Source organism: Herpailurus yagouaroundi, unplaced genomic scaffold, assembly GCF_014898765.1.
Source record: "Herpailurus yagouaroundi ecotype Mexico unplaced genomic scaffold, PumYag 77, whole genome shotgun sequence".
Lineage (NCBI taxonomy): Eukaryota > Metazoa > Chordata > Mammalia > Carnivora > Felidae > Herpailurus > Herpailurus yagouaroundi.
In genome coordinates, this window is record NW_024412388.1 from 18,032,358 (window position 1) to 18,043,946 (window position 11,589).

General features: G+C 50.4%; 1 protein-coding gene across 1 annotated transcript in view; it reads right to left on the reverse strand.

Moving 5' to 3' along the window:
- The window catches only part of IFNLR1 (interferon lambda receptor 1), a gene marked incomplete at its 5' end in the record, with an annotated part of 18,894 nt that extends 7,313 nt beyond the window's left edge, over positions 1–11,581 (reverse strand). Inside the window, 3 exons of the mRNA XM_040471530.1 lie at positions 520–704; positions 7,939–8,062; positions 11,449–11,581. Coding sequence (XP_040327464.1) covers positions 520–704; positions 7,939–8,062; positions 11,449–11,581 — 442 coding nt within the window. The remainder of the gene's footprint in view (positions 1–519; positions 705–7,938; positions 8,063–11,448) is intronic.
- Positions 11,582–11,589: the final 8 nt, after the last annotated feature.

Sequence of the window (11,589 nt, forward strand, 5' to 3'; positions counted from 1 at the left end):
CCCCCCCCCCCAATTTCTACACTGTACAGGAGTTACTTTTGCAACTGGCATTTAAAAAAAATTGTTTCTTTTTTTTTAAATTTTTTTTTTTAATTTTTTTTTTCAACGTTTATTTTATTTTTGGGGACAGAGAGAGACAGAGCATGAACGGGGGAGGGGCAGAGAGAGAGGGAGACACAGAATCGGAAACAGGCTCCAGGCTCCGAGCCATCAGCCCAGAGCCCGACGCGGGGCTCGAACTCCTGGACCGCAAGATCGTGACCTGGCTGAAGTCGGACGCTTAACCGACTGCGCCACCCAGGCGCCCCATCAACTGGCATTAAAAAAAAAATTGTTTCTTAAAGAGAACTTTGAACATAAAAAATAGCACCAAGCATATGTCGGCAGAACTCCCCTGACACCCTGCCACAATGCCAGGCTACGTGGGGCTGCCTCTGCTTTGGAGAAGTGGAGACAGTGGCCGGGACAGCAGGGCCTGGACAGGGAGCCTCCCACCTGGTCCCTTAGCCACAGACCTACCGTCAAAAAGGTAATCCAGGTACTTGGACTCCACCGGGGGGGACCTGGAGCCGGTAGAAACTGCCCACACACGCCCCTTGAACTTGTTGTACAGGTCTTGTTTGTCCAGGCACATCAGAGAACAGGCCAGCTCTTTGGTTCCCGCACACTGTTTCACTTTTCGCCACCGTCTGGGGGTCGGAGCGCTGAGGGAGGAGACGGGAGAGCGTGGGCTGCAGACTCAGCCTCTGGGGCCAGGGAGCTTGGAGAACACCGGCTCCCTTGTCCCTTCATCCGCCTGATCGTCCACCCGTCTGCCCTATCAGCCAGCCAGGGGCTGGGACAGAATGAGAACAGTCCGGTTAGGAGCTCAGGCTCTGGAGAGAAGCACGCGGTGGGATCCCGGCTGCGTCCCTCACTAGCTCCGGGGCCCCCGGCAGGCCAGCCTCCCTCCTCCTCCTCCTCCTCCTCCTCCTCCTCCTGCCTCCCCAGGGCTGCATGGTGCCTGCCATCACTGGTACCAGCATCCACTGCCCCCGTTCTTCTCCGCTCAGGCCTTGCGGGCCACCTGCTGTGTGCCAGGCATCGTGCTGGATGCTGCGTGGCTGTCAGCGGGGACCCACAGGCCTGTGATGCGCGTGTTCTGAGAACACCGGGGTCCAAAGAAGGGACCAGCACCCCGGGCATTATTCCTGGGGAACTGGCAATGCCGGGCAGGTCCTGCCCTCGGGAACGTGATGGGGAAGGGGTGAGAGGCAATCATCACATCACTGAAGTAAATCCGGGAGCAGGTAGGTGCAGTGACAAGGGGGAATGGCATGGCAGGTGGTGGGGGGGAGGGGTCGGGGGGAACTCCTTTCCACAGGTGGCTCAGGAAAGGCCAGGAAGGTAATATTGAGGCCGCAATGGCAAAGCAGCCGGGTGAAGGCCTGGGGGAAGGAAGTGTCCAGAAAAAAGCAAGGAGGCCAGGGGGGCTCAAGGCCAGTGGGTGAGGCGGGGAGAGGTGTGGGCAGGGGTGGGTGGGAAGAGCAGGCAGGGCCTTTCCGTCTTGCCAAGGAGCTTGGATTTTATTTCAAGTGTGCTAGGAAGCCACTGGAAAGTTCTGAACGGGGGGGGGGGGGGGGGGCGCTGAGGTGACCTAATTTCTGTTTTTGAGAGAGCAACCTCTGATAAACCAGCTGGGAGGCCGCAGCAGCGGTCTAAGAGAAAACAGAGGTGAGGATGGCAGGAATGGGCTGGACTGGGGTTATATTTTGGAGGTAAGGCCAATAGGACTTGCTCGTGGACTGGATGTGGAACATCGGGCAGGGAGAAACCAGAGCGACTCCTGGTTTTGGGAACTGAACGACCCGTGAGTGGAGGAGGCTAGATGGGGGCAGCAGAGAGGACGGATTTTTGGAAAGAACTCCTGTTTTGTTTCTTGGTGGAGCTACAGTATATAAACGTTAACAATAAAATGAAACCTGGTCTAGTTATATTCAATTTTTTTATGTGTATTTATTTTTGTGAGAGAGAGACAGAGACAGAGCACGAGTGGGGAGGGGCAGAGAGAGAGAGAGGGAGACACAGAACCCAAAACAGGCCCCAGGCTCCGAGCTGCAGAGCCCGACGCGGGGCTCGAACCCATGAACCGTGAGATCATGACCTGAGCCGAAATCAAGAGTCAGACACTCCACCAACTGAATCACCCAGGCGCCCCTATATTAACATGAGACAAAATATAAACTTCAAAGTCCAAAGAAATACTAAAGGGGAAAAGAATCACCACATAATGAAAAATTATTCCGTTTACCGGGATGATATGAAAAACACTCTCCCTGGGGCGCCTGGGTGGCTCAGTCGGTTGAACGTCTGACTCTTGATCTCGGCTCAGGTCATGATCTCATGGGTCGTGGGACTGAGCCCTGCGTCTGGCTCCACGCTGAGCATGGAGGCTGCTTAAGGTTCTCTCCCTGCCCCTCCCCCACTCACACTTTGTCTCTCTCAAACTAAATAAACATTAAAAAAAAATTCTCCCTGAGTATTATGCTAAGTGAAATAAGTCAGTCAGAGAAAGATCAATACCATATGTTTTCACTCACATGTGGATCCTGAGAAACTTAACAGAAGACCAGGGGGGAGGGGAAGGGGAAAAAAAAGTTACAAACAGAGAAGGAAGGAGGCAAACCATAAGAGACTCTTAAATACAGAGAACAAACTGAGGGTTGATGGGGGGCGAGGAAGTGGGGGATGGGCATCGAGGAGGGCACCTGTGGGGATGAGCACTGGGTGTTGGATGGACACCAATTTAACAATAAATTATATATTAAAAAAAAATTCTCCCTTATATGTGCCTGCTAAATAGATACACACTCTAGACAGCAAAACCAGACAAAACTATAGGAAGAAACAGAAAAACCACAATTATAGTAAGAAATGTTTAATATGCCTCACTCAGTAATTGAAGATTGAACAAGTAAAAACAATTATTAAATACGTAAAGCACAAAAAAAAAGAACAACGTAATTATCAAAGTTGGCTTAATGAACATAAATAGGACTGAAAAAATTGGTTGAGCCACACGTGAACCATCAGCAAATTATTATTTTTTAAAAATTTTTATTTATTTTTGAGACAGAGAGAGACAGAGCATGAGCAAGGGACACAGAATCTGAAGCAGGCTCCAGGCTCCCAGCTGTCAGCAGAGAGCCTGATGCGGGGCTCGAACTCACGAACCATGAGATCATGACCTGAGCTGAAGTCAGACGCTCAGCCGACTGAGCCACCCAGGCGCCCCAAACCATCAGCAAATTATTAACCGAAATCTTAATACATAGTCCTATTGGCTTAGGGCCCCACCCTTATGACCGCATTTGATCTTAATTTCTTCTTGAAAGGCCCTATCTCCACATACAATCACGTGGGGGGTTAGAGCTTCAGGCTATGAATATGAGGGTATACAATTCAGTCCGTAACAGAGCTATTATGAATTACAGTGCTATGAATGTTCATGTACAAGTCTTTGTATGGACATGTTTTCATTTCTTTTAAATAAAGCTTTAGGAGTAGAATCTGGGAGATTTGGTAACTGAAGGGGAAACTTGACAAGAAACTGTCAAGCTGATTTCCAAAGTGACTGTACATTCCCACCAACAATGCAGGAGAGTTCTAGTTCCTCCACAAGCTTGTCAACACTTAGTATTGTCAGTCCTTTTAATTTTAGCCATTCTAGTTGGTGTGTGGTTGCGTTTCATTGTAGCTTTAATTTGCCTTTCCCTAATGACTAAGGTTGTCGAACATCTTTTCATGTGTTTATTGGCCACTCCTTATTGGCCACTGGTGCACTTTTTTGTGAAATGATTATTCCAGTTTTTTTCAGGTGATTTGTCTTCTTATTGAGATGCAGGAGTTCTTTATCTATTTTGGATACTAGTCTTTTTCCAGTGTATATATCGTAAACATCTTTTTCTCAGTGGCTGGATTTTTTTCATTTTCTTTAAGCTTTTTTTTTTTTTAAAGACTAAAAGTTTTAAATTTGATGAAATCCAGTTTATTAAATATTATGGACTAAATTGCATTCCCCCCCAATTCAAATGCCAAAGCCCTAACCCCCGATGACTGTATAGGCTTTTGGAGATGGGGCCTTTAAAAAGGTGATTAAGGGACGCCTGGGTGGCTCAGTCAGTTGAGCGTCTGACTTTGGCTCAGGTCATGATCTCACAGTTTGTGAGTTTGTGCCCCGCATCGGGCTCTGTGCTGACAGCTCAGAGCCTGGATCCTGCTTCAGATTCTGTGTCTCCCTCTGTCTCTACCCCTCCTCCACTCGTTCACTCTCTCTCAAAAATAAGAAATATTAAAATTTTTTAAATAAAAAGATAATTAAGATTGAATGTGGTCATAAGGGTGGGACCCTAAACCAACCGGACTTAATAGTTAAAAAAAATTTTTTTTTAATGTTTATTTATTTTTGAGAGAAAGACAGAGCATGAGTGGGGAGGAGCAGAGAGAGAGGGAGACACAGAATCCGAAACAGGCTCCAGGCTCTGAGCGGTCAGCACACAGCCCGACGCGGGGCTCGAACTCACAAATCGCGAGGTCATGACCTGAGCGGAAGTCAGACATTTAACCGACTGAGCCACTCAGGCACCCTGGACTTACAGTCTTTAAAGAAGAGGGAAGGCTACCAGGCATACTCTCACACAGAGAAAAGGTCATGTGAGAACAGAGAGAAGGTGACCGTTTTCCACGGCCAAGGAGAAAGCAAACCTGCTGACACCTCGATCTTGGACTTCCAGCCTCCAAAACTGAGAGAAAATAAATTTCTGTTGTTTAAACCACTCAGGCTATAGTATTTTGTCATGGTAGTCCTAGCAGACTAATACAGATTTTGGTACCAGAAATCAGGTGCTAATGTAAGAAATAGCTAGAAATGTGAAAGTGGCTTTGCCCCTGGGTTTGGGTAGAGGTGGGAAAGATTTTCAGGTGCGTGCTAGAAAATGCCTAGAGTGCCTTGAAGAGACCATTGGTAGGACTATGGAGCCAAAGGTGGTTCTGGGGAGAGCTCAGATGCAAAGGAGGAATGTCTTACTGGAAACTGGGGGAAAGGCGATCGTTGTTATAAAGTGGCAGAGACTTGGCTGAATTGTGTTTTGGTGTTTTGTGGGAAATAGAAGTTGAAAGTGATGAACTTAGATATTTAGCTGAGGAGATTTCTTTCTTTCTTTTTTTTTTTTAGAGAGAGAATGAGTGGGGAAGGGGCAGAAGGAGGGAGAGAGAAAGAGAGAGAGGGAAAGAAGGGGGGGAGAGAGAGAGAGAGAGAGAGAGAGAGAGAGAGAGAGAGAATCTTAAGTAGGATCCACACTCAGTGCAGAGCCCAATGCAGATTCGATCTCACAACCCTGGGATCATGACCTGAGCAGAAATCAAGAGACAGATGCTCAACTGACTGAGACATCCAGGCGCCCCAGCTGAGGAGATTTCTAAGCAAAGTGTTGAAGATGTGGCCGGATTTCTCCTTACTGCTTATGGTAAACGGAGAGAGGAAGACAGGCACGCAGAAGGGACTGTTAAGCAAAAAGAAACCAGAAGTAGAAAATTCTCAGCCTATGCATATGGCAAAAAATTAGAAAGAATGTTCTAGAAGGAACACCATGGGTGTGGTTGAAAACTCATTTCATAAGGAGATCATGGATGGGGCTTGCTGATTTAATCACCCATCTCAGCAGAAGCCAGGAACAGAGGTGGAATTATAGTTATCGATCTACCCATTTCACACTCACTGAAAAAATCTAAAGCAATAGCTAAGTAGTGATCAGCACAGCTAACATACACATCGTGTCCTTTAAAACCATTTTCTAGGGGTGTCTGGGTGGCTCAGTCGGTTAAGCATCCGACATCGGCTCAGGTCATGCTCTCGCAGTCTGTGAGTTCGAGCCCCGCATCGGGCTCTGTGCTGACAGCTCAGAGCCTGGAGCCTGTTTCGGATTCTGTGTCTCCCTCTCTCTCTCTCACCCTCCCCTGTTCATGCTCTGTCTCTCTCTGTCTCAAAAATAAATAAAACGTTAAAAAAAAAATTAAAAAAAAAAACCATTTTCTACTAAGTGGACAAATGGCTGATTCTGGTTTTAGGTCAGGAATTGTGCAAACGATCCTGGAACATCTTGTTATAACAGCAATAATCAAAACTGCCAGAGTCAAATTAAAAGGACTCTGGAGCCAACCTGAAAAGATGTTTTGCTGGCCAGAGATGGGACAATTCAAGTTTTAATGAGTAGACAGGTTGCAATGGATTGAAACCATCAGATATGTTTAAGCACTCGAGTTCATAACGATTAAAAAAAAATTGATCACCTTTGGGAGATGAGAAGGAATTCAATTCGTGATCTTGAAAACTTGAGAAAAAAAAAAAAAAGAAGGATATGTCCCATCTCGCCCATCTGAAGAGTACCACTGAATATCACATACTACAGGAGAGGAAGCATGTCTTTGTAAAATAATTCCAACTAATCCATGAAAAAAAAAATGATACAATTAGAATGTCATCATGTTAGAATCCTCATAGGTGTTTAAAAGTGTGAAGGGGAAGGAAAACATCATAAAGTCCAGAGGATGGACTTTCAACCCTAATCAGTTTATCCTGGCTCCACTATTCCCAGCTTGAGCAAAATATCCTTTTGCAGAAGGGCCTCGGCGGCTCCCTCCTCACAGGGCTGTGTGTCAATAAAGACATTTAATGTGCCGACACGGTACATGTTAGGTGTTTTCGGCCTCCTGATATATTTCTGTACAGTTTTTTTTTTTTTTTTTTTTTTTTTTAAGTTTACTTACTTATTTTGAGAGAGAGCGCACACGAGCAGGGGAGAGGCAGAGAGAGAGGGAGAGAGGATCCCAAGCAGGCTCTGCACCACCAGCTCAGGGCCCAACGCAGGGCTCGAACTCACAAACCTGAGCCGAACTCATGACCTGAGCCGAAACCAAGAGTCGAATGCTTAAGTGACTGAGCCCCCCCCGCGGCGCCCCCCTTACAGTTCTTTTTTTTTGAAAGCTTGCTGGCCCGTGTGCCCTTTTGCAAGGCAGGCCCCCATCGCTCGTGTCTGGACACTACAGAAGGAGGGACCATGACAGAACAGGAAGCGCACGAGCTTTGGGGTCGGAGGGACTTGGCTGTTTCTTCTGGTTCCATCCTTGGTTTCCTGGGGTAAGTCACAGCACCTCTCTGAGCTCAGGCTCCTCACCTCTAAAATGGGGGAAATGCAGGCATGCCTGGGGATCCAGGGAGCAAAAAATGAACTCTTCACGCGAGACCTTAGCGCTCAGCCTGGCACAGGCGGGTCCCGCGTCCACAGCGCTCACCTCCCCCTTCCTGCTTCCTCCTCCTCGCCAGTCCTAGAGGAGTCCTCCTGCCTCTCTGCTTTTATCACCTTACCCTCCTCAAGTGACCTCAAGGTTCTTGAGGAAAGAACCTCAAGTGACTCCCACCTGGGTGCAAAGATGGCAAATTTGCTTCCACTTTCAGATTCCTCTGGGTTGGCCTGGACTGCCCGTTGGGCAGGACCTCAAGTCGCCGTAGGGGGAAGGTTGTGGAGCGACGCCTAACACAGGCTCTGCGGGAGATACGTGTGCCCTCCCTTGTCAGCTGGCACAACTCCAAGCACCTCCCCCAGGCCCTGGAGAATTCTACCACTGGGCCCTCGTAGCTCTCCTCAAGCCGTGTTCTGACTCTTCTCAGAGATCGTCCCCACCCCCTGCGGGCCCATCACCTGTGCCCCTGTGCCCTAGTCGACATCATTCTCGCCGCCAGACCTTTATCTCATTCTCTCCAGGTAGCTGCCCATGCTATCTCCCCCGGGACACAGGGAACCGGGAAGATGGCCACACCCCGCAGCGGGCCCACACAAGCCCCTCCAGCCTCGGCCCACCTCCTCAGTCTCCCCGAACGCCAGACTGGAGGCTCCCCTCTACCTTTGGTAGGCCACAAAATAGGTCACGTTCTGGGAGTAGCCAGGCCCTGGGAGCCATGTCAGGTACACACTGAAGTTCCGGGAGAGCAGCGTCACGTTCTGAGGAGGAGCCAGATGGGGCCTCCCTGTGGGAGAGAAAGAGGTCCTGAAGCCTGGAGCTCCTGGCTGCTCTTGACGTGGGCCATTTGGAGCTGACCAGTGGCGGGCTGGGCAGTCGGGCGCTCACTGAGTTTGAGAACCAGGAGTCATCTGGGGTGGCTGGAGCACAGGGGACAGGGTGTCGGCTGGGAGCCCAGGGTCAGGATTCCAATCACGGCCCGGCCACGGACCGGCTGTATCGCAGGCCCTTCCCCTCCGTAGGCCTCAGTGGCTGCTCTGTCCTATGGACAGGAAGCTCTTGCTGCTTCTGGCACATGAGGGTTTCAGAGGCACACCGCAGGACAGGAGCCACCTACTGGATCTCCTGGACTCCAGGAGGGAACAGGGTCTCAGGAGCAGGGGCTCAGCTCTGTTCGTAGCCATGTCCCCAGAGCCTGTCTGCAACGGTCCCGGGCTCAGAGTAGGTGCACAATAAATATTTGTTGACTGAACGACTACTGTGATCATTTGGATTAGTCCAAAGGCCACCCAACTGGTCTCCCTGCTTCTAATCTTGCCCATTCTCCACAGAGCAAGCAGCAAGGGTTAAGATGAAAGTCAGATCGTGTGGCGTTTCTGCTTTAAACCCTCAACTGGCTTTCACTTCATTCAAGGTTAAACCCAAAGTCTTTATAATCCTCCACAAGATTTACCTAATCCCAGCCACCGCTCTCCCCGTGCTCTCCAGTCACACTGGCCTCTCTGCTGTTTCTGGAGCCTGCCAGGCACCCTCTTCCTCCAGGCCTTTCCACAAGCTGTTCCCTCCGCCTAGACTGTTCTCCCCCTGGATCCCTAGCAGGCTCGCTCCTTTGCTTCCTTCACATCTCTGCCCAGATGTCACTGTCCCAGCGACACTTTCCCCTACCACCCTTAACTGGCTTCTGCTTCCCCTCTTCGGCACCTCTTCTTCACTGCTAACCCTCATCTTCTGAAATATACACCTGATGACACCTCTTCCCAGTTCTATGTCCTTCCCTCACCCTTAGAAAAATGTCCACGCTCCTTAGTGAGGTACGTGACCGGCCATCTTGTCAACCTCTCCCCAGTCGGCTCACTAGGCTCCAGCCAACCTTGTTTCTTGTCCTTCTCAAACTACTGCGTTCTCTTGGGTACCTCTGAACCCAGGGGTCTTCGACTGCCTGGTGTTTGTTCACCTTCTAATTTTTTTTCACCATCTAATCCTTTAAAGACTTGATTCCAAAAGTCACTTCCCTCGGGGAGTCTTTCCTGATATCTCTAAGAAATGGTAGTGGTGACTGATGGTGGGACACATCTGACTGATGATGATGACAGCAGCTAATGTGCTTTGCATCCTAACTATGTGCCAGGAACTACGCTAAGTACATTGGTTGCATTTCTTTGAATCCAATCCTAGGGATGTGGATCCCTAGGATGTAGGTACTAACTGTGACCATCACATTACACATGAGGAAACAGGCCTTCTCAGGTAATAAGCTGTAGAATCAGAATTCACATCCAGGCCTAGCCAACCCCAAATTCTGAGCTCCTGATCATACTTCCTCCTCTACGTTCTCGTGGGGCCTGTTCAGCTTTATTCTTCCAACATCTGTGAACCGCTATTGGCCAATGACATCTGTGCCACGAGTTTCACAGGGGAACACAATTCCATTCCTGCCCTTTAGAAGCTCGTGGACCCAAGGGAGAATTCAGCGCCCTGAAGTGTCACACGGGCCATGGTGGAAATCCATACAGGTTACAGAATGGCATCAGGGTGGAGGGTGGTTGTACCGATGGCTCTCAGCATGGCTCCCCGCTTCTGGTCTTTTAACCCAAATGTGGGTACCTGCTTCCACCCCATCCTGTGATCTTTGGCAGGAACTGGGTCACTGGGGTACAGGTGCTATCATTGTTCCCAGCTTTCCGGCTGGTGACCAGCAGAGGCCAAAGTCTATCTGCAATCAGCTTATAAGGTATCCTTTTTTTTTTTTTTTTTTTTTTTTTTTCAGCTTATAAGGTATCTTGTGGGCAGGACAGGCCCAAAGTCTGAACTTGGCCACAGTGGAGAAAAAGGGTGGGAGGCCCTGGTCTGGCACTTTATCCACAAAGCCTCATTCAACCCTCAGGACGAACCAGCCTATAGGGTAGGTGCCATTCTCCTTCTGTGCAGGGGCACTAGATTCACAGACAGACAGTAGGCAATAGGCCTGAGGCTACACAGCCAGTTTGCGTGGGGGCCAGGATCTGAACCTGGATCCGGCTGACCTTCACCCTAAACTATCACACAGTTTGTGTTGGGTACATTAAGTGTTCCTCCGGTAAAAGTAGCGTTAGGCCCAGATGGGAAAACTATTGAGTTTGACAGCGAAACAGGGGGACCGAGGACCCCCACCCCTCACACACAGGTACACTATCCCTTACCAGCTGCAACAACAGTCACTGCACAGAGGTGCCAGGGGCTGGGGCATCCCTGAGCTGACCCAGGTGGACGGACGGTCCTGCTCTAGCCACCCACCCCACGGCCAAAGCTGGACGAGCTTGCTTCAGCCTTAGCCTTCTCTTCAGGGGTCTCACCTGCGCTTTCCTTCCTGGGCCATTCCCCTCAGTGCCCTGGGCCTCAGCTTCCCCATCTGAAAAGGGAGAAAATAGACCCTACCTCATAGAAGGGTTGGGTTGTTTCGCTTTAAATAGGGTAATGTGCCCAGCACAAAGAAGTCTTAGTATTAATTATCAGTATTAGCTTGTGCCCCAGGGCCCTTCTGGGTCTTAAATTGTTAGCGGAAGACTAGGAAGTCTAAGACTGGGGGCAATATTGGGACCTTCTCCTGATTGGTTGGGGTTTGGCGGGTGGGTCCTATCCTGGGGTGTTTTGTACCCTGCCACCTTATTTACCAGTGGGAGCTCAGAAAAAAAAAGGTGGTTTTCGTTAGAGTAACAGCAGCACACAGACTAAGCCAGAGCTCCCTCCCCTCAGGTCTGGGAGGAACTTCTGAAACCGCCCAGGGGGAAAGGATGGCGGCTCCGGGGGAGGGCAGGGCACTGCCCTGACTTCCCCGGGTACCGAGGATCCAGCGTCCTGTGAATGCAGAGGACAGGGCTCTCGGGGAAACCTGAAACAGCACTCTGTAAATCAATGCAGCTGCGTTTTAAACTGCCACCGTCTTTTCCTGTTCACCTGGAGCTGGATTGGCAGTAGGAATCTGGGTCTGTTTCCTCCCGGAAAGCAATTGCAAAGACTCGGGTGTGTCGAGTTCCAAGCCCCCGTGTAGAAGAAAACGGGCGGTGGGTGGGCAGGGCGGATTCGCATCCCCTCCTCTGGCGGCGGCCGGGCTGAGGCCACTTCCCTCCTTCCGGGAGCTCCGCCGCCCAGGGCAGGCGCCCCGCGGCCGCCCGCCCCGCGGCCCCCCGCCCTTACCTTGAGTGGACTGCAGCAGGCACAGGAACAGGGGGACCCACCGGCCGAGCCCCGCCAGGCCGGCTCCTGCGCTGCCCGCCGGGCGCCGCCAGGTCCCCGCTCCGGCCCCGCCGCCCGCCGGCCGGCAGGTGGTTGCGGACG